Source organism: Corvus brachyrhynchos, unplaced genomic scaffold (genome assembly GCF_000691975.1).
Source record: "Corvus brachyrhynchos isolate BGI_N302 unplaced genomic scaffold, ASM69197v1 scaffold60, whole genome shotgun sequence".
NCBI lineage: Eukaryota > Metazoa > Chordata > Aves > Passeriformes > Corvidae > Corvus > Corvus brachyrhynchos.
This window is the reverse complement of record NW_008236767.1, coordinates 2,414,480-2,437,170: the sequence shown is the minus strand read 5'-3', so window position 1 is coordinate 2,437,170 and position 22,691 is coordinate 2,414,480. Positions and strand designations below refer to the sequence as shown.

At 38.2% G+C, this 22,691-nt stretch overlaps 1 protein-coding gene across 1 annotated transcript in view; it reads left to right on the top strand.

Annotated features, from left to right (window-relative positions):
• The window catches only part of PRKDC (protein kinase, DNA-activated, catalytic polypeptide), an 82,619-nt gene continuing 59,928 nt past the window's right edge, over window positions 1–22,691 (top strand). The window contains exons 1-26 of the mRNA XM_017727399.1: window positions 1–42; window positions 502–578; window positions 667–759; window positions 1,565–1,639; window positions 2,906–3,014; window positions 4,165–4,277; window positions 4,964–5,063; window positions 5,603–5,658; window positions 5,743–5,773; window positions 6,772–6,929; window positions 7,141–7,287; window positions 9,364–9,528; window positions 10,367–10,535; window positions 11,549–11,598; window positions 12,780–12,917; window positions 13,205–13,354; window positions 13,807–13,922; window positions 14,585–14,744; window positions 15,865–15,951; window positions 16,308–16,427; window positions 16,802–16,961; window positions 17,398–17,504; window positions 19,359–19,449; window positions 20,744–20,907; window positions 21,279–21,431; window positions 22,646–22,684. Coding sequence (XP_017582888.1) covers window positions 712–759; window positions 1,565–1,639; window positions 2,906–3,014; window positions 4,165–4,277; window positions 4,964–5,063; window positions 5,603–5,658; window positions 5,743–5,773; window positions 6,772–6,929; window positions 7,141–7,287; window positions 9,364–9,528; window positions 10,367–10,535; window positions 11,549–11,598; window positions 12,780–12,917; window positions 13,205–13,354; window positions 13,807–13,922; window positions 14,585–14,744; window positions 15,865–15,951; window positions 16,308–16,427; window positions 16,802–16,961; window positions 17,398–17,504; window positions 19,359–19,449; window positions 20,744–20,907; window positions 21,279–21,431; window positions 22,646–22,684 — 2,706 coding nt within the window. The 5' untranslated portion in view covers window positions 1–42; window positions 502–578; window positions 667–711. The remainder of the gene's footprint in view (window positions 43–501; window positions 579–666; window positions 760–1,564; window positions 1,640–2,905; window positions 3,015–4,164; window positions 4,278–4,963; window positions 5,064–5,602; window positions 5,659–5,742; window positions 5,774–6,771; window positions 6,930–7,140; window positions 7,288–9,363; window positions 9,529–10,366; window positions 10,536–11,548; window positions 11,599–12,779; window positions 12,918–13,204; window positions 13,355–13,806; window positions 13,923–14,584; window positions 14,745–15,864; window positions 15,952–16,307; window positions 16,428–16,801; window positions 16,962–17,397; window positions 17,505–19,358; window positions 19,450–20,743; window positions 20,908–21,278; window positions 21,432–22,645; window positions 22,685–22,691) is intronic.

The window sequence follows — 22,691 nt, the reverse complement described above, 5'->3', positions numbered from 1 at the left end:
GGGCGAGGCCGGCCGTGGCAGGCTAGCCCAGCCGCGAGCAGGGTGCGCCCGCGGGCCCGGGCCCGGCGGGGGGATCTGAGCGGGGCCTGGGGAGGGCTCGGCGGCGGCACACACGCACCGGAGCGGGGCGGCTCCCTCCGTGCTGCGCTCCATGCTTTGTGTCACTGGTGTGGCATAAAGGTGGATTCCGAGGGAGGGGGGTCTCTTGCCCCAGATAACCATCCACCGGGGTAAAAGCACTTCGGTGCGGGCCTCTGTGCTGAGCTGCCCCAAGGCTGGCTTTCCGTCGGCCCTGAGCAGGGGCGGGCTCCGGTGCGAGGGCACGGGCTCGGGCCCGGGCCCCGAGGCCATGGGGAGGTCAGTAGCACCCACACTTGTTGTGGTTTTTCTGGTGACAAGCGTCAGTCGTCCCCAAGGCGTCAGGGCACCCTTTGCATCAGGGGATGGGCTGGGTGGTGCACATCAAACCAACCACCTGATGGTTCCTTTGCCTCCCTGCAGCGCTGCACCTGTCCCTGGTGTTTTCCCAGGAGCATGGCTTACTCGTCTTTATCCACAGATCCCTCACCATCGAGGAAGTAAGTTGGCAAACTCCAAAGTAGCGTTTAGGTAGTGCTATATGAACAACATGTTACACACTTAAATTGTTTTTTTTAAACTTTCCAGTTTCGAGATTGTAGGGAAGAAGCATTGAAGTTTCTTTGTGTCTTTATGGAAAAAGTTGGTGACAAAATTCATCCTTACGCCTGTAATATTAAGGTGGGTAAATGAAAATTATTTCCTAAAAGTGTCTTTGCCAGATAGTTGAAACAAGTCTGGTGGGTGTCATGTCATAACACTCGTAGCTATACTTCACCCCTCCCAGTCAGCCTTGCCCATCTCTAGTGTTCGTGTTAGAGCTGAAATAATTTGTTTGACATAAAGTAATTCATACCACAGAGCGGTGTGGAATCGTTTGTTCACCTATAGACTTAATATAATTAACTTTTCTTTATAGGACATAGTAGGTATTGTTTCGGAAAATCAGTTATTTTCGTTGGAAACAATAGTTGTAACTTCTAATTTGTACAAACTAAAGTGATAATTTTAAGTGTAAACTTTTAAATGTTTTTGTAGGTGGTGGTTAATTTTAAATACCAGGTTTTTTAAAATTTCTCCTGAGAAGTTGTTACTTTTGCAATATATATAGAAATTGGTGGTAACTACAATACCTGAGGTTGCTGGAGTCTGGATTGCTGAATAGCTGTATGCTGCTTTGCATAGAAATGCTTAACAGCACCACTGAAATTTTTGTTCTCAAATTAGTAGCTACTGATTGTAAGGAATGATACTACTGAGGTAGAAAGTTTGCTCTGTGTGCCTTTTACTGCAGAAACTGCAATTTCTTTGCTTGAGCTGGGATTTGTTACTATGTCAGACAGTGCTGCAGTATTGTCAGTGAAGCCACTTCCAGGACTAGGTATTGTTTTAATCTTTTTAAAAAGGAGGTAGAGGAATGTTGTTATCTTTGAATTTTCACCTTTACTTACAAGTATTATAATCTCCGTTTTTTTTTCCTTTGTAGCAAACTTGTCTTAGTGTCTATACAAAAGAGAGAGCAGCAAAATGTAAAATCTCAGCACTGGAACTTCTGATTAAGGTGAAATGCATTTTATAAATTTCTCTTGTTTGTAGAAAATTGGCTGTATTACTATAGTTATACTATATCATGCAGAAAATCTGTATCACAGAGTCGCAGAATAAGCTGAGTTGGAAGGGATCCACAAGGATCATGGAGTCCAACTCCCAGCCCTGCACAGCACCATCCCCAAAAGTCACACTATGTGCCTGAGAACACTGCCCAAACATTTCCTGAACCCTTGTGTGGTGCTGTGACCACTTCCCTGGGGAGCCTGTTCCAGTGCCCAACCACCCTCTGGGTGGAGAACTGTTTTCTGATACCCAACTTAAACTTCCCCTGGCACAGCTTCAGGCCATTCCCTTGAGTCCTGTCAGTGGGCACCAGAGAGATCAGTGTCTGCACCTCCTCTTCTCCTCATGAGGAGGTTGTAGTCTGCAGTAGCAGGAGACTAGTGATAGCGTCATATTTAGATGTTAGAAAAAAATACGTCTTAACAACAGATTGTCTTCAATATTCTCCAGTAGGTTCCTTAGATGTGGGCATGTCATTCCTTCATATGTTAGAGCAAAATACAATTGTTTTGGGGGCAATTGCAGATCTCTCTCCGTTTATTACGATTATTTAAGGAGAAATTTTGCTGTTGAATTTCATTCTTGCTTTAAAATGCTATGTATTATATATGCTATTGTAATATAAGATAAAGTATTTGAAAGGTGTGGAGGAGGAGGAGGACTTTTTTTCCAGAAATTTATTTGCTGTGCGAGACAGTAGTTCCTTTGAATGCATTTAGACCCTTCTTTTGTAAATGCTTTTATGCCTACATAGGTTCGTTTGAGAAACTAAAGTCCCTTCTGAGTTACTCTGAGTCAGTTCTCTGAATTGGATTGGCTTTATACCAGCAGGGAGAGAAATGCAGTGTGGTAAAAGCTACTGCAGACTTGTTAAGCATGTGCTCTTGTGGGGTTTATGTATACATATCTATAAATCATACTGCGTAAAGGTTTTATGTAGGTGATCTGTGTATAATCTGTATACTATAAACGAAAAGTTGTAAATTTTGTATTTATGCGTATATAGGGAAGGTAGTTTGTTGTTAAAGTAGATTGCATGCCATTACTCTTCTTTGGACAAGTCACCTTAGATCTCTCTCATTGAATAGCATACTTGTTTACTTAATCTGAACTTACATGTATGAACTGTGTTTTTATTTAGACCAAGTAGTATCGGGTTATTGATCTTAATGTTTTTCTTTTTCTTTTTTTTTTTTTTTTTAATCTATCATAGTTGCTTCACAGGTTACAACGTTCCTGTCTGATGGAAGAAATGAAAGTTAGAGAGATATTTAATAAATTTTATGGGGAGCTTGCTGCAAAAAGTAAAATTCCTGGTACAGGTAGGCTTTAGTTTTTCTTAGATTGTCAACCTGTACTCAGCACTGGTGAGGCTGCACCTCGAATCCTACATTCAGTTCTGGGCCCCTCACTACAACTAGGACATTGAGGTGCTGGAGCGTGTCCAGAGAAGGGCAGTGGAGCTGGGAAGGGTCTGGAGCACAAGTCCTGTGAGGAATGGCTGAGGGAGCTGCAGTTGTTTAGCCTGGAGAAAAGGAGGCTCAGGGGAGACCTTGTCACTCTCTACAACTACCTGAAAGGAGGCTGTAGCCAGATGAGGGTCTGTCTCTTTTCCCAGGTAACAAGTGACAGGACAAGAGGAGATGGCCTCAAATTGCATTAGGGGAGGTTTAGATTGGACATTAGGAACAATTTCTCCTCTCAGAAAGGGCTGTTGGTCATTGGAACAGGTTTTCAAGGAAGTGGTGGAGTCACCATCACTGGACATGTTTAAAAGATGTGTAGGTGTGGCACTTGGGGACATGGTTTAGTGGTGAGACGTGGCAGTGTTAAGTTAATGGTTGAACTTGATGATCTTAAAGGTCTGTTCCAGCCTAAACAATTCTATGATTCTAAAGCTCTTTGTAGTCTTATTCTAACCCTGGCTAGTGTAGTCCTCAAAGCTGCAGTTTTAGTGTGATAGTTCCTGCGTTGATCACCTGTAATGTGAGCTCATCAGTTCTGCCTTGCCTGATTATATTATTTATGGCATATTACTATGAGCTCCAGTTTGATCATCTTGGCTAGTTACAGCTGAAATCTTGTCTTGACAGGTCTGCCCCTCATAAAACTTGCTGTGCCTGCATAGAATCCTTCAGTCTGAATTCAAGCCTATAAACTTCTGCTAGCTGTTGGCCTTAACAAGGGCTTCCTCAGTGGATATGGCATTTAAATCAGTTTTCTGAGCCCTGTTTAAAAACAGTAAATGTGTTTAACTACTTGATGTGAGAGGAGGATGCATCTCACTTTATAGTATGTAGATATATAGATGTATGTGTATACATAAAAATATGTCTGTCCTACACTTTAATCACGAATTAAACTGTCAGGGATGGTTGTCTCATGGATACAAGTTAATAGGAATTGCACTGGAGAAGTTGAAGCAATGATTTCAGTAATTAAGATTTAACAATATTAAAAATTACTTTCTAGTATTGGAAAAGATTTATGAGCTTTTGGGAGTTTTGGGAGAAGTCCAACCTAGTGACATGATTAACAACTCTGAAAAACTATTCCGAGCTTATTTGGGAGAGCTTAGAACACAGGTATGATTGGAATTTCTTTTCATTCTTTGGTTTTTTGCTTTGGTTTTTTTGCATTGCTTTGGTTTTGAGTTGTTTTTTTTTTTTTTTCCTTTGAAGTGTATAGCACTGGGTGTTGGAATACTACTGTAGCTAGTACAGTTTGTAGGGATCTGACTGGACAGTCGTAAATGCTTCCTTAAGGAGTGTTTAAGTTTGTGTTCTCTGGTTCTGAGAAGCTTTCAAATTAAAAATTCAAGGCCATCAGTAACAGACAAATGAACCAATTTGCTGTGTGAAAAGATGGCATGTGATGATCATTCCCCAAGAAATGTTATCTTGTCATGCACTGGTAGTTTCTGATTTGTTCTCTACTAGCTGCAAAGTCCTTGCACTTGAGGTAAACATCACATTTCTGCTGAACTTTCATATATTTTGCATTTTTAAGTACTTTTAAGACTAGTGTATTTTATCCAAGTTTTGGTATGGTTGGTCTTGGTGGAACATTTCCATGCTTTTCAAAGGATCTCTTACGCTTCCCTCCAAATGAAGTGACGCTTAGGAGTAAAAATGTTTCCGTGGAGTTGTTTCATAGAGTTGAGTGCTGATGTAACTATTAAGTTGAAAGAAGTTATTTAACTACACTTGTAGGAAATGGGAAGCCTTGGTGTAAATTTATCTTAGCTTGAGGGTATTTTATTTTTTTTCAGATGACATATGCTACGAGGGAACCCAAGCTACCTCTTGTAGCAGGTTGTCTGAGGGGACTGGGTGCACTCATGTACAACTTCACCAAGTCTGTGGATGAAGGTATGTTCTTTTCCTATGTGAAAGGCAGTTACACATTTTGATACAGTTTTACAGAAAGTCATACATACATTTAATTATTATACAGCCATAAAGTAGCACCATTTCTGTGTGTAAACTCAGAATTAAAATTTCCATGCTGGCAGGTAGTTTATGCAAAATACACAGTCCTTGTCGTCTGTCTTTGTGTGAAGTGGCCTCATCAGCATTTTTCTATATGTAAATGTTTCAAGTGCTGTTTTCTGACCGCATATTGGGCAGCTGTGAGAGCCACATTGAAGCCGAATGCAGTTTGTATGGAGATGTGTTTCTCTTAAAGAGTCTGTTAAAACATGGGTATTCAGAAAAATCAGCTAATATAGATGTACAATTTTTTTCAAATTCAAGAGTATTTCAGGAAAAAAAAGTCTCTTTCTTAAAATGAGATATATAAGGCTTTCCAATATCACTTCTTCATACCAAGCTTTGTTAAAAATATCTTAGTCTTCACTCTGCCTACTGTATGTCATTAGTGAAATACTCACTATTGGATTGTTTCACAGATCCTCAGACTGCAAAGGAGATTTTTGATTTTGCAATGAAGGCAATCAACCCACAGGTAAATCTGCTGCATGTTAATTGTTCTACAGTTAGCCCTGGTGAAGAGTAAATCACATGTGACAAACCTTTTCTGATATTACAGGTTGATCAGAAGCGATACGCGGTGCCTCTGGGTAAGATGTAAACTATTTCCATTCATGCTGAGGTGGATACTGTCTTTTGTCTGGAAGTGTTTATTCTTTACCTGATGTGTTCAGATGTCTCTAGTCTTTAATCTTCTAAGCTGGCCAAGGGGAAAGCTGCTGTGCTTTTAAGTTGGAATATAGAGTTTGACATGTATTTGGTTAAACTAGTGAAGGTCTAACCAGCTTATGAATAGCAGCATTATACTTGATGTTGTTTGCTCCTTTGGAGTAGTACAAAACTGTGACGTGAGAAAGGAATGGTAGAAATAAGAGGAGTGTAGCTAATTAGGAGAGAAGATATGGCAGTGGATTGAGTTAAAAGAAAAAAAAGGAGAGAAATTTCACTGGAAGAAGGAGAAAAAGAATGGGGGGAAAAAAATTAAAGAAGGTTAGAGATTGGCCTCTGAAATATGAGTGGCTCATGCAGAAATTGCAAAAATGCAAGGTTTGAGTATTAGGCCCATAGTAACTGTGAGGGGTAAAACCCTCTTTAAAGACAGTCTTCCCTCCCCCCAGTTAATTCATTAAGTATCTTGAAATTTCATTTATGCTTATATTTGGAATAGCGAAATTACCTATAATCTGAATTCTTTATTTGTCTGCATCACAGTTTGGCAAAGGAGGGGACTTATGCATGTGTCCTGACAACAGAAACCAGATCCTTCTGAATTGTGCAGTCAAGTATTCTCATTTAAAACCCCTAAAGTCCCTTTCTTTTTCAATATTAATGTAAATTACATCAGAACACGGCTGTGTGTTCCATAATGGTGTACATTTAAAAAGAGGATTTTGGAGGATTGTTTTTATGCTTAAATTTTTAATGTTTGGATACTGATACTTTATTGGCTAGAGGAATATATTTTATACCCTTCAGTCATGGTGGGTCTACCTACCTAAAGTCCTATTGTGGACTTTTGTAGTCTGGGCTGGTTATGTGAAATGGAGTATAACTCTGGTTTTTAATGAGAATTGTTTTTAAATTGCAGCTGGGCTACAGTTGTTCAGCTGGCACGCTGCTCAGTTTGGAGCCTTGCTCCTGGACAACTATGTGTCCCTCTATGAAGCAATGTGCAAGTGGTGTGGCCACACACATCAGGAGCTGAAGAAAGCCAGTTATTCTGCACTGGATTCATTCCTCAGGCAGGTGAGCATCACCTGGATTCACTGGGATCTCCAAGTCTAAAGCAAAATTAAATTTCTTTAAATAGTGGGGATATTTGGTGCTTGGAAATTCAGTGAATCTGTTTCATAAATAATTATTTTGTTTGAAGTGCTTTGTATTACAAGCTAGGTATCTTCTAAGGCTTACTGTAAATTTTTTGTGAAATGCTGAAATGCTTATGTCTGTTCTACAGATTTCTTTAATGGTGGCTAAAGATGCAGAGCTACACAAGAGGAAGTTGCAGTTCTTCATGGAGCAGTTCTATGGAATCATCAGGAGGATGGATTCAAGCAGCAAAGAATTGTCCATCGCCATTCGCGGATATGGGCTTTTCGCAGCAGTATGTGTGAAAGAGTTATTCTGATGAAGGAGCTTACTGAATGCATGTAAAGCTAGGATTCATATACCATGCATCTTACTGTTTTACCGAGCTCGTTCAATAGGGAATGCTCCTGGTTTTGGACTAAGTGTTGGACTTAATTAACTATGCTGTAAAATATCTTTTAGATGAAAATTTTTAAAACATATACTGAATCTAGTGGGAGCACTTGCAGCATGGGGTTGTAGTTACTTCCTGTGCACAAGTTCTGAAGTAGGAAAACAGGAGCTTCATATACAGCTGTCACAAAACTTAAGGATGTGCTTAATTGTTCAGGTACAGGCAATATGTTGTTACTTCTCTCTGCATTTAAATGGTAGAATCCAGGCCAACTTTGCTCTCAGAGTAGTTCAGAGATTCCTACAGAGCTCAAACAGCTAAAAGGCACTGCTGACTGAAACAACCACAAACTAAAATACAACAAGAACCAGCAAACAAAACCATGCCTACATACCTATTTGGATGGCAGGTATATTTATCAGGAAGCACCACTAGGAAGAAACTTCCAGTTTTTGTCAGCAGTCAATTAAAATGGGAATATAACAATAAGTTAAAGCTCAATAAATAAAGGGTGGTATTTATGTATCTGCAGCCTCTGTGCTTGGTGTTGGTACCACAACTTTTATATAACAAAATTCTGGACTTTTTTCTCTCTCTCAAAGCAGAAATTAGGTTAGATAATGTCAAAGATTAGGTAGAGAAGGTTATGAAAGGTGATAGAACAGCTAGTTACTAGCTGAATCCTTTCTATTTTGCTACCTTTTGAGCAGAGAGCATTTGTTTTGTTGAATTTTCCATGTTCTTTGTTGAAACCTCATCTTCCATTTTTGTGGCATGAGGTAGAATGGAAATTAGTTCAAGGTATTATTTCCAGAAAAAAAGAAGTATTCCAAATTCCTGAGTTGAAAGAACCCTATTGAAAACATCTATTATGGAACTCAAGAACTTAAAATTGCATAATGTAAATACAGAGATAGGATAAAACTGCAAATTTTAACAAATTTATTGCTCCAGTACCTATAAATCTTTAATATATTAAGACACACTGATAGTTGTTAGTGTGTTTAGATTAAATCTTGGCCAAGCATCAGATACGGGGTTGTGAGGAAGCAGAGTCTTGGTGCTACTGCAAGTTGTGATTGTAGCACTGAACTTGCGTCCATGCTTGGTTCAGTTTCAAGGCAGAATACTTCTTTAATTGCTAAAATAATCTTAAAGTAATACTTGAACTTCTGTAAACTATTAATGGATAGTCTTAATTTTGTGAGCATGTTTTTAGATGGACTAGATTCAACCTTTAGGCTAACTCCCATATTTCACTGTTATGTAAATCAGTCCATTCTTTTTCCATGGTCAGTTCCTTACCACAGTGCTTGCCTGTGACCTGGTTTCTGTCCACAAAGACTGATTTTTAACCTAGTTCATGCTGTGATTTACAAATCATTCTATAGAAATTTATAAGCTTTGTTACAAACCCTCTGTTACTCCTTTGGATACTTCCCACTTGTTCGTTAGTTTAGGAATAGTCTTTATAGGTTCTGTTTGTACAGGACCTATAACAATAAAAGTTCAGAATTTGGACTGCTCAGTTAAGTGTTTAATAGTAGAAACCTGTCAGTGATAATCAGTTAAGCTACATTAAGGTAAGCCACTTATTACTTTAATGCAGCTAATTCAAAATACAAGTGAATCTTAGCATCCATAATGCCATATTTAAGATATTTACAGCCAAACTCCCATGTTTTTCAGGCTGAATATGAATTCATGTCACTGAAAGTTCAAGTACTTTTACAGTAAATTACACTGCATTAGTGAACTATTATTACAGTCCATTTCAGGTACTGTGTTTCTCATACATGTAGCAAGTAGAGTACTTAAAGTTAGTTTATTCAGATGTGTTGAGTTTCTGGAAAAACTTCAAATATCATTCCTATTATGGTTCAGTGAAGACGTGGCTGGGTTTTAGTGCTACAGCATGCATTTGTTTGCTCAGCTCTACAAAATTGCCAAAGCAGGGGTTTTTTTTCTCTCTGTAAGCCCTGTAAAGCTATACATTCTGAGGATGTGGACCACATGTATGTGGAGCTCCTTCAGCGTTGTAAGCAAATGTTCCTCACAGAAGCAGAAACAGTAGATGACCATCTGTATCAGCTACCAAGTTTCCTCCAGTCCATTGCAAGTGTGATATTCCATATCGATACAGTAAGTGGAGTATTTAAAGTACCACCCAATTCTTTGATGCAGTTACAGGTCTATGAGGAGGTAGTAGCTGTGAACCTACCTATGGTAAAGGGTGTTCCTTTAGGTGAAATGTGATGACATCTAGCCCCTAGGGGATGGGAAGAATATCAGCAGAATGCTCTATTGGATTTTATTTGGATAAAGAAAATGCACTGAATGTGCTAAATAAAATGCTACAGTGCATTGAAATTAATGAAAACCATTATTGCCTAATGTGAATACGTTTTTGTTTATTTTAGGTTCTTTATTTGGACGTAACCATACCCTTTATATCTTTATACCACTCTGCTGCTGCTTTGTCTTTTGGTACTGATAGTTAGCCTGTTCTCTGAGGCTGATGCTTTGGTTCTGCTATGATGCTATGCTGTCTGTTTAAATGAGGGCCTTCTGGTTCCTACCTGTAGCTGTGAAGTAAGATTGGGGCATACATTTTGTATTCAGGTGGTTATGGATAAACATTATAATGCTGTTATTGGGATTTAATTACATTGGTACTTTTCTAGTAAGCTTAAGACTAGATTCACTGAAGCACTAATCTGTTCAGGAGCTACTTTCCATTATGTGGTTCAGGAAACTTTCTTATTCTGTTTGGTTAGTTTTATTTGTGGGGTAATTTGTTGTTGTTGCTGCTTTTGTTTGTTTCTTTGTTTGGGGTTTTTGTATGTCTGAAATGAATTCAGTTGCAAAGTCTCTTCTTATTCTCAGAGCAGATCATCATGCAAGCTCTTGTAACAAAGTAACTTGCTGAAATAATTTCATGTAATTTGCATGATGGATATTTTGTTTTTCTTTATTCTAGGTTCCTGAAGTATACACTCCAGTTCTTGAACATCTAGTTGTGCTGCAGATCAACAGCTTTCCAAAGTACAGTGAAAAAATGCAGCCAGTGTGTTGCAGATCTATAATAAAGGTGTTTCTGTCCCTCTCAGGAAAAGGTCCAGTTCTCTGGAGCTTTATTAGCACTGTGGGTGAGTCTGTGATATTAACTTCATTGGAGTTTTTTGGGATCATGGTTTTTTTTCCTCTGGTTGGTTGGGGTTTTTTTTCCCTAGATTGCTTAACCAGTTCTAAGAGGGAGATGTGGAATAGCCATTTAGGATCAAAAATAAAGCTTGTTGTTCTTCAGTAATGGAGGCTGAGTGTTTCCATGGTGTTATTTTTCAATATCCACTGTTAAATAACTTCAGGAATGCATTTAACAATTGTTTTGGATAACAAAGTGGATATGGTCCTGAAGGATGATGGGAAGAAAGGGATTTCATGGCATAGTGTACAAAAATCTATTCAATGTCCTTTCAGTTAGCCCTACAAAATAGCACAGAAAATAGGGGGAGTAGGGTGAGTGTTACCTCTATTAGAAATGCAATTTTTTTCATGCTCTGGAATTTTGAAATAGTAAAAGTTAAGATTCCAAATATGCAGTTAGTCAGGTACAGTTCTGTGAATGTGATACTGAATGTGTCAGCATTGGTAGCTGACAGTTCCAGTAGTCTCAAGCATGCTGACATTTCTTTTTAATGGTTTTCAGAAATGATTTTTAATTTCTTTCAACTATTTATCATGGCTTTTCTCTATTGCTGGGGCGTTTTCATTGTTTCCCATGTTCTTGAGTTGGGAAGTGGTGCACCCAAGTACTGTGTTGATCCTAAGTCCATGAAAATCATTGGGAGTTGTTGCCTCTTCAGCAAGGGCATTATGGCTGATTCCTTGGTCATCATTCATAATCAGGAAAAAGTCAAAGCAGTATTGAGAAAAGGTAGTAAGACGCAAGGTCAGATTTGGCTACCTGTGGAACATCCTGGAGTGAAGGCTCTGATTTGGGCTATTTTGTCCTTAAAGGTAAAAATTTTTTTGCATCTCCCTTACCATGACAGAATATAGAAAACAGAAGACTGATTTGTTTTGTTGTTAATGTAATGAGTAATATGAATGCTGTGTCTTTTTAAATCTATTCAGGGAATTTGGTTTTTGTTTGTTTCAGTGCATCAGGGATTAATCAGAATTTTCTCCAAGCCGATCACATTTTCGAAGGTAAAATAACTGTTTAAACACATTTATTTCATTTCTATTCCTAGGGTGTACATTCCAGCTCTTGGCAATCTGGCCCAGTAAACAAGGGAAAGCCCAAAGAAGCAAAAATATAACACTCTCCATTTTGTTATTAATCTGTTCTTGTTATTAGTTATGGGTTCATTTGTTCTTAGTCTCTTGTTCCCACATGTGGTCTGCATAATGTGGATGTGCCTCTTGTACTGAATAAAAAAAAAAATACAGGAAATAGACTTTTGTTTGGTCAGGTTGTGTGTAATAAAGTAGGCTATAATTAAAGTCATCCATCTTTCTTCCAGGGTAAGTTTTGGACATTTTAAAAGTTTTACTGAATGCTTGTGTTAAGCAAGGATATTAAAGCTTTTTATTCCTGTGCAGCAGAATAACTATAGAATTTCTCAAATAACTGGGCACTAGGAGAGCAACTTCAGGGATTTTTTTTTTTTTTTTTTTTGGTGAGGAGGTGGTTGTTTTGTGCTCTTTTCAGATTGATGGAGAAAGTTAAGCATTTCACTTTTCTACCTGCAGCAGTAATGTTAACACTGTGTTGCAAGACTCAGGTAGTTCCATAGGCAGTTGTAGTGAGATTTGACTGAGATGGAGTTAATTTTTCCCTTAGCAGCCCTCACGGAGCTGTGCTTGTATTTGTAACTGGAAATGTGTTGATAACTCACCAGTGTTTTGGCTACTCCTGAGCGGCACTGGCACAGGATCAAGGCTGGCTCTCCAACATTTCCCCCTCACCAATAGGCTGGGGGGACAAGATCTTGGGAGGGACCAGAGCCAGGACAGCTGACCCAAACTGACCAAAGGGGTATTCTGTGCCATATGGTGCCTGGTCAGCAATAAAAGCTGGCAGAAAGAAGGAGGTGGGCAGCATTGGTTATTAAGATGTTCGGCTTTTGGAACATCTGCTCCATGTACCAAACCCCTACTTCCAAGGAAGTGGCTGGACATTGCCTGCTGATAGGAAGTAGAGAATAAGTCTTTTGTCATCCTTTGCTATTAAACTTTTATCTTGACCCATGGGTTTTTTCCTTCTTACTTTCCCCTTCCCCATCCTACTGAGGAGGGGAGTGGTAGAGTGGCCTGGTGGGTACCTGCCATGCAGCTAAGGTCAAACCACCAGAGCAATGTTTCTGAAAAATATTGTGTCCCTTCAGGATTTTTTTGAAAAAGAAACTTCTGGATCAGAAGAATCCTTTGAAACTGGAGAAGTTGGGACACGAAGATCAAAAGTACCGACTTGTAAGGACTATCTGTACCTCTTCAGAAGTCTACTGAGCTGTGACACAATTAAGGTAAAACATAGTTAACATGGAAATACAAAAGAAAATATGATTCTGAGTCTTCTCATCACTGGTTTTCTAACCTTAGACTTTTTCCAAATGTCATGTTGTAGAAGGATTGTTTCCTGGTTTTAGTTGGATTTTATGGCTGATAAATGAATAAACAGGGATTAGTTTATGCTTTCATAGCTGAGAAACATCTAAAACTGGATTCTCTGGGTCATTTAAATGTTAGTTTATAAATTAAAGAAATCATTTTCATTTGTGTTTTGAAACATGAACGTTTTTGTCCCACAAAGGAATGTGGTTTTGAAGATGCAAACTTTCTTACTGAAAATGCACAACTGCAATCCCTGAGTCACTTGCTGTATGATGAACTTATAAAATCTATTTTGAAGATTATTGAGAAATTGGACCTGACTGTTCAGAAACTGGATGTTAGTGAACAGGTGAGACCTGAGGACCTATCCATTAACTCCTGCTATTGCAGGGGAATCAAAATCATATTCCCTGTTTTGTTTTCATTATGCCTAGATAGCACCCTTTAGTGTCCTTGAAGTAACATTTATCATAGATAAAATGCTTTACTGAGTATTTCTAAATGATGCATTGCAGTGTTAGAAGATGGAAACATCAGAATCAGTAGAAGTTCACAGAACCTGTTATTTTAGGCTTTTTACTCTGGAATCTACTGGTTTTCATTTTTCTACTTGCGTTCACCTTAGAAGCAGGCATCTCTTATTTTTCCTTTCAATTACTGATGTGTCAATTGTTAGTCCTCCATCTGTCAGACTACCTAGTAACAGCTAGAAAAAGACAGACTGTTAATGTGGCAAAAAAGGATGTAAAAGTTTCTGTTTTGTTGCAGATCCAGTGTTCTTTCTCCAATATTTATTTTCAGGGTGAAAATGCAGGTGACAGTGCTTTGGTTGGGCCTTCTTCTGACCCTGCTTCAAACCTTCAGCCAACAAAGCCAATAGATTTTATTGCCTTTATAAATCTAGTGGAATTCTGCAGGTATTGATATGTTTTTATGTAATTTGAAAGTTACAAAGTGGTTAGAAGAAGTTGGGGGTGAGATGTATTTAAGGTGCTTGTTTCTGAGTTAGTTTGATAGATTGTGTTTCAAAATGCACAAGATGATTAGCAGGGAGACCGGAAGGGTTTTTCAGACATCTGGGCCATAGGTAAACATACTAGCTCATCAGCTCAGGTGTTTTTAAAGAGTACAGGAGACAAGCATTCACTTTCATTATTTGGGTGTAGTTGTCTTTCAGTATATGTTGCAACTTTCAGTATTATACTGACCATATATCCTAAATACTTCAAAGACCAGAGATACAGTCTTCATAGACTAGTAAGGGGCATTAAGTGAAAGGTACAGCATTAGCTGCCTGTGGAGGTCCAGCAGTGAAATGTGAAATATGAAGATGTGTGTTTGTATAAATTCAGTAATGAGATATAATGAGAAATGGCTTTGCACTCTAAAACAAAATTAAAATCTTGCTGTGCTTCTCAGAAGGTAGCATGCATTTATTCTCTGTCTGTCTTTGGAGCTGCTCTGTTACAGCAATATTTCTTTCTTGTACTGAGATGAAAGTTTGAAAAAATAAAACATTTTTTTAAATTTCTTTTTTCTTTTTTTTCCCCCCCCTGTGTTTTCTGTGCATCTGTTTTAGAGAGATACTTCCAGAGAAACATGTGGAATACTTTCACCCTTGGGTATATTCCTTTGGTTATGAGCTTATTATATATTCAACAAGACTACCTCTTATTAGTGGATTCTACAAGCTGCTCTCTGTTACAATGAAAATTGCCAAGAGGATAAAATACTTTGAGGTGAGATCTTTTACCCAGTGGAGGGGTAACATGTTGTGTTAATGATCGTGTCATTCTTTATATATAGTATTTTATGCACTATGGGAAATAGTTCATTGAAACTGTTACTGGGTTGTTTCAAGTATTTATAGCTTCCTATGCCTCCATAATTAGAAGCACATTAAAAGTCAAAATTTAGACTAGAAGCCCAGTTTCTGAAAAGACACCATCCATGTGTAATCACAGAATCTCAGAATTGCAAGGGTTGGAAAGGACCTTTGGAATTCATCCAGTCCAACCCCTCTGCTATGGTAGTGTCACCTAGAGCAGGTGACACAGGAACTCATCCAGGTGGGTTTGGAATGTCTTCAGAGAGGGAGGGTCCACAGCCTCCCTGGACAGCTGTTCCAGTGCTCTGCCACCCTCTATGCTCTTTCCAAAATCCTGAGCTGGGTGAACAGAGAGATGGGAGGTACCCTTGCAGTGCAGGTGGTATAGAAGATATTTTGGATAGAAACAATCTAACCAGAACAGCAGAGTAATGTACTGGTTAATTACTGTACTTCTGGAGTATAGTCCTATTCCACTCACTGATTTCCACAGGGAATATGATGCCTACTGGTGGATGCACCATTTGTGGTATGGAAGCTATTGGGCTAAAACACGTGGATGTGTAGCCCACCACAGAGCCCAGAGCTGTCCCTGCCACTGCTGCTGATGGCACCAAGTGAAGCACATTTGGAAACTCATTGGTGTAGAGGCTTGTACTGTGGGCACTGTTGAAAATTGTTTTCTTATTCTACCAGCCTTCTTGCCACCTGGACATCCACTGTTAGGGAAGTTTGGGTTTTTGTGGTTTCTTAGGTGGGTGGAGGAAATTAAACCATTGAAAAGTTACTTTGCAGTCATATATCTCTTGTTTATGTGCCTAATATTTAGCATAGTCCAAAAAGTTGACCCTCAGTGAACCATAGTAGTGTTAATTTCTAACCTTTGAAAGATCAAAGATACATTTCAAGTTTTCACTGACACCAGTTTCATATTGGGCAGTGATGTATGTATTGTAAATGAGTTGAACTTGTGATTCATAATTGTACTATGTTCTTTTTAGTAGTGTTGACTTCTGGTTTCTGTTTGGTAGGGTGTCAGTCCAAGGAGCCTCAGAAGATGTCCTGAAGACCCAGAAAAGAGCTCTTGCTTTGCACTCTTTGAAAAATTTGGAAAAGAGGTAAGGAATTTTGCTCACTAACTTTCTTAGTCCAAATATAAACATATGTGATTCAATCAAAATTTTATCTTCTGAGGAATCTTACATATACAGTAGAAGTATTCTTGCTTTCTGAGCTATGCAACACAGTGGGGTTTTAAGATCTTTTTCTGTCTTTTACTTAATGTCAGAAGAGGTGTATTGGTCACCAGTTCATATACAATTGAGAAATAACAGTATAAATACTTCTGGCGACTGTCTGCAGGTGAATGAGATTCCAGTATTGGTTTTGGCTTATTTTACATGGGTATCAATACAGCTAAGTTAAGATTTCAAAAGGTTTATGTGTGTTCTCAATCTATTTATCTGAATTTTAGGTTGCAGCAAAGATGAAACAGTATAAGGATGAGTTGTTGGCATCTTGTCTGATTTTTTTGCTCTCTTTACCACATGACATCGTCATGCTTGATATCAAAGCATATATTCCTGCACTGCAGGTGAGTCAAAGTGATGTACAGCTAACATTTTTTTTCCCCTAAGATATGTACAAACATTCTGTAGCAGAGTCAGCATCCTTTTGTACTACTAAGGTAACTATTAAGCTCTCTATAGTCTTCAGTGAGATAGAATACAAATGACTTGACTGTTTGGATAAACAAGTAAATTGTTGGAATTTGCTTTTGCACTAGGCAGATCCTCTTAGTGCCTGTGTTGCAATATAAATGTATCTCCTGTGCTGATCTTGAGTGAGAAAAGTTACTACAAAGAGAGATGTATTGTAAGCTAAATGCTTTTAAATTTGTCTCTTTTACCATGAAGTAACACTGGTCAATAAATATGAAAGGCTGATAGTTTTGTATTTGACACTTAGAATGCATTTAAGCTGGGCCTTAGCTGTACCCCAATGGCTGATCTGGGCCTGGATGCTTTGGAAGACTGGTCAGCTCACATCCCCAGCCATATGATGCAACCCTACTACAAGGATGTCCTGCCTCTTCTTGATGGTTATTTGAAAAGCTCTACATCTACAGGTACATGCATGCAAAAAATTGCTAGTCTTAAGGAAGAGGAAAAATATTTTTTTATAAAGATGCGTATATGCCCTACCTTTTATTTATATTGTGCACTTTCTGTGGTCAGAACAATACAACTTACCTTACACCCTAAAATGTACTTCTTTCTTAAGCTAGGATTTACTTGCTTCTGCTGAACAATCAGTAATTGTTGCTATTTTATTTGTTACTTCTCTGTGATATGTTCTTTGTTTGCTTAAATTGCCTTAGGTTTCTCTAGGAGACTTATTTTCCTTAATAAGATTTTAAATGAAAGAATAATTGTCACATCTTGAAAATAAAAATGGGCAAAACCAGAGTGGGTTTTTTTTTTTTAAATGAAACTATGAGCAGGAACATGAGATACTGGTACAATAAACTGGTTTTGATATGCTGGGTTTTTTTTGTTCATCAGGTGAATCCCAGAATAACTGGGAAGTAAGGAAACTTTCTCAAGCAGCCCAGAAAGGACGTAATAAAGTTGTGATACAGCGTATAAGAAGAGCAAAGACACTTTCAGTGGTAAGAACCCTCTTTCTTTTTAGAGTTAAATATGAATCCTTCCCTCCCACTGCTTCTTTTTCTTTCTTGCATGCATATTTTTTTTTTTTACAAGGGCTACTTCTACGTTAGATGAGTTTATTGAATTCCATTCTACAGTGTGGCTCAAGAAGCTGTCACATCAGCACAGCTGGAAAGATGTTATATTCCAGGGTGAGAATGGGAATTAAGCAGGGAAAAGGGACTGAAAAAATCCTGTAAGTCAGTATCACTGCTAGACTGATACATTATGGCAACAAAAATTTAACTCCACCTCCCAAAATCAGGTCCCAGCTTAGCAGTGTTGCAGTATGCAATATAATTTTGTGAGTGTTTAAGTGTTTTGGGTTTTGTTAATTATCTTGTGGATAGGCTTTTAGTCTTTTTAGGCCAACATATGTATTACTTTGACCAGTGGCCTCTCAAGTGTTAAGTGTAGTTTTATTTGTATATTCCAGTGCACAAATTAACTTGGAATAAACCTCTTTTTAGGCGTGAAATTATTAGTTACTCCTATATGTAGAACATTTTCCAGCCTGGTTGTCTTTAGCCATAATGCTCCTGGAGTGAATCCAGTGGAGAGCTACAAAGATGATTAGAGGACTGGAGCATCCCTTATGAGGAAAGGCTGAGGGAGCTTGGCATGTTTAACCTGGAGAAGTGAAGACTGAGAGGGGACCTCAGCAATGTCTGTCTATCTGAAGGGAGGATGTCAAGAGGATAGAGCCAGGCTCTTCTCAGTGGTGCCAGGCTATAGGACAAGAGGCCATGGGCAGAAACTGAGACACAGGAAGTTCCATCCAAATGTGAGGAAGAACTTCTTTACTGTGCAGTGACCATAGACTGGAACAGATTTCCCAGAGAAGTTGTGGAGTCTCCCTTACTGGAGATATTCTAGCACTGTCTGGATGCAATCCTGTGCCATGTGCTCTGGGATGACCCTGTTTGAGAAGGGAGGTTTGACCAGATGACCTCCAGCAGCCCCTTCCAACTTGAATCATTCTGTGATTCTGTGAAACAAAATGAGTGAATTTTATATCCCATACAGGCTGCTTCTGAAAATCAGTTGCCTGAGAGAGGTACTGTTTAGTCTGAAGAAAGGAGGCTCAGAGAAGACCTTATTGCTCTTTACAACTATCTGAAAGGAGGTTGTAGCCAGGTGGGGGTCAATCTCCCAGGTAACAAGTGACAGGACAAGAGGAAGTGGCCTCAGGTTGTGGCAGGGGAGGTTTAGGTTGGATATTTGAAAAAATTTCATCGTGAAAAAGGTTGTCAAGCATTGGAACAGGCTACCAAGGTAAGTTGTAGAATCACCCTCCCTGAAGTGTTCAAAAAACATGTGGGTGTGGTGCTTGAGGACATGGTTTAGTGATGAGCATGGCAGTGCTGGGTTAATGGTTGGACTTGATGACTTTAGAGATCTTTTCTAATCTAAATGATTCTGTGATTCTATATAGGTACAGGATCTAAACTTTAAGTTCTGGAATTAAAGCAAATGAAAAGAGCAATTTTTGCTTCAGATTTGTTTCTGCTTTTTATGCTTTTATGCCATTCTGTAGGTATATGTTATTTGTGGTAATAAAATTTTACTTGAGAAATAGTAATTGAAAGCTCACAAAATGCCATGAAAATGCTTTCCAGTCCTGCCCTCTTTTGCTTACTAACCTGAAGTTCTTCTCTCGTTTGATGCAATTCTTGTCCTCATGGGTTCTTCATTTTACCTTTTTCATCTGTGTTTAATAAGAGCCATAAGACCTTCATTTTCTCTGTAAACCAAATTACTTCTATAAAGAAGTAACTGTTCTTTCACTAATATTAATCTTTTGAATTATTTAGGATAATAGTCCCTCCTTGGAAGCAGTAAGGACTAGAGTGGCACACCTTCTTGGATCCTTGGGAGGGCAGATTAACCACAACTTAATTACAGGTGAGTATCCTATCAATGGAAATGAAAATATTTATATGTCTCTGCTGTCTCTCTTGAAAGTAGATTTCAAAGGCCTCAATATCACTTTATGAGAATGAATGAGCTTTTCAGGTTTACCTATTTTTTGTTGCTCATGTTTAAACAAAATTACTTTTATTCAATTCTGGAGTTTAGTAGAGCAAAAGTACTCACCAACTTAATATGGAGTGCAGAAAGTGTTTAGGAAACTACAGTTAAAAGCAAAAAACTGTGCATCTGAGTGTATGGTTTTATTTATTTCCCCCTTCACCCTCTGGCTGCAAAGCCATTTTAAAACTTTGCCCCAGTGTGTAGCTTCCTAGTACTTATTTCTACCTCTACTACAGTTCTCAGTATTTTAAGAACTGCAGTCATGAATTGTGTAAATCTCAGCAAGCTTACTTTTTCACTTGCGAGTTTAAGGTACATCATACCTTTAGTGTGTGTGGGTAATAGAGTTCCATTGAGGGTGCTCCTCAAAAAACAAGACAAAGTTTTCTCCCTTTCTCTATCCAGTCTGTGAACAAGCTTTGTAATTTAAATATTAAATATCATACAATCTAATAAAAATGGAAAACAATAGTGTAAGTACCTCACCATGAGATTCAAGGGATAAATTCAGCACAAAATTTAATTAATCTAAAAATTAATGTAGTATTATAGATTTTTTTTTCCTTTCTTTGCATGCTTACTTTTGGTTTTTCTACCTTTACAATCGATTTTCTTTTTGCCAAGTAATTCACTGTTACTTACTCAAAAATACTGTGGGAAAGTAGCCTTATTCTCTGGAAATTAAATACAAAGTGTGGTCAGACTTTGTTAACCACATTTACAAATATAGGGGAGAGAAGGGTGTAAGTATGCCAGTTTTCCTTGGAGGAGATAGGTATAAATGGCTGTAAATGTAGTCATTTCCTGTGCAATTGCAGGAGTCAGTATGTTGGATCTTCTTGTCTGATAGACCTTCACGAAGTTTCTGTAACATTAGAAGACAAAAGCATTGTACTGGATGTCTTACAGAAGTATTTTAAATCAAGTGGGATTCAATGTCTTCTGGATTTATTGTCTCCATGCTTAACCTATATTGAAACTGGAGGCTGCTGCAACTCTCACCTGAAACGTTGGCTGCAATTTTTTCAGTAGTTTACAGAGCATTAACATTGCATGGCAATCTAACTGAAGTTGGAAGGTTACAGATTTTTTGACTGAGCTAAGTAAATACTCACTCTATGTGTATTGTATTAAGCTTGTTTTCATCTTTTTTCAAATGCATCAGCTACATCTGCAGAGGAGATGATGAAGAAATGTGTATCCTGGGACACTGAAAAGCGTCTGAGCTTTGCTGTACCATTTGCAGATATGAAGCCTGTCATCTACTTGGACTTATTTTTGCCTCATGTGACTGAACTGGCTCTTTCTGCAAGTGACAGGCAAACAAAAGTATTGATGTTTTTTTCTACCTCTTGTTTTATGCTAGATGATAAAATTGCATAAAGTAATGTGTTCCTTGTTACTAAAGACCTGTTTTAATTAATTCATAGGTAGCAATGTGCTTCTTTGGCACTCTTTCATGGTTACACTATTCTGAGTGCTTAGAAGCTAAAGAGCAGAAGTTGCTGTAAGCTCTGTCTGACAGCATTGTGCTTGATTTAAAGGCCAGTTAGAATGTATGCATATTATTTCCATGGTCATGATCTGGTCCTGGAATGGTGATTTAGCATAGATTGGAGTGATTTCCTTCTCTCCTGCCCACAATTTTGTCTTCTCTGTGAAAGTAACAGATACATACCAAAGGGATTTTTCAATTTCAGGTTGCAGCGTGTGAGCTGCTACATGGCATAGTCACATATATGTTGGGGAAAGCCTCTCAGATGCCAGAAGGACATCAGGGTCCCCCACCTATGTATCATTTACATAAGCAAGTATTTCCAGTACTGCTTCGTCTTGCTTGTGACATAGACCAGGTAAACAGATTTATTTATATGAATTTTAGCTTGTTCAAATACCCTTACATATGGGAATTAATTAATAGTTTTATTTATAAGTTTTCCTGACATGTTGGGGTTGGTTTTTTTTCCCAAATGCAGTGTATTTTGTAAGCTGTAATTCTGTTCTAGGGATAGATTGTCTGGATTTTGGGAGTAGGTTGAAGCCTTTTCAAATAGTGGTTTCAAATACTTCTGTGAAGCGTAGTTCAGAGTACCTCAGAGAAGTGTACAAGAGAGATTCAAGTTTCAGGGTTCACTCAGAGTTTGTGGCAGCAACACTCTATCACCATATTTAATTTTTGTAGTTTTTCCGTAATAAGTTAATTGGAGGTGAAGTTGATTATTTCGATATTGAATGTGTACAAAGCTACAATCATAGGAAAAGCATTTGGGAGGGAGTTTGTAGCTGCCTTTTTGATACCTACAGATTTAATTCAAACATTTGAACTTTATATTTCTCCTCCTTTGCACAAAACAGAACAGATGCATAGGTTCATCTCCACTGAAATTATGGGTCTTACACCTTTTGAGACTGCTGTTTGGACCCTGGCATCCATATTTATTTTTAGATCAAAGGGATTTTGTGTTCTGTTAAAATGTACAGGAAGTGGTGTTACCAATTTAGGTGAAACCTCTTTTACTGGCGCGTGGCTGAGCATAAACCATAGGAAAATGATGTCTGGATTGGTCCAAACCACAGGCATATGCACTGCACTTGAAGCATGTATAAATGAGTGTATTTAATGTTTCTTCCCTTCATGTTGTAGTATGACAGTACTCAATCAGGTAATTTGCAGGTAGAATTGTTGAAATCTAGGAAGTTAGAATAATGGTAAAGATAGATTTTTAGATCTAAATACAGATTAAGAAACAAACCTCCCTGTTTCCCTGACTGTGTATTGGCACATCAGTCTGTGGCATGCAATGTTCTTTGTCTCAGAGGATGTTACTGAAAGTAAGCTTGGAGGTCATTGAGACTAGCTGAATAGAAAGCATCTAACCCATTTTAATGATTTGGGGTTTTTTAATCCTTAATATGGAAATGTAGTATGAAATTGGTTATTCATTTCATAGACCCTTTTCAAAAAGGGTTTTATTCTTATATATGGGTTTTATTCTTACATATTTTGAATAGCAAAGTATAGAAATGTATTAATCCTAGAAATGCAGTTAATGTTTGCTGTTTTCAGGTAGCAAGACAGTTGTATGAGCCTTTAGTCATGCAACTCATTCACT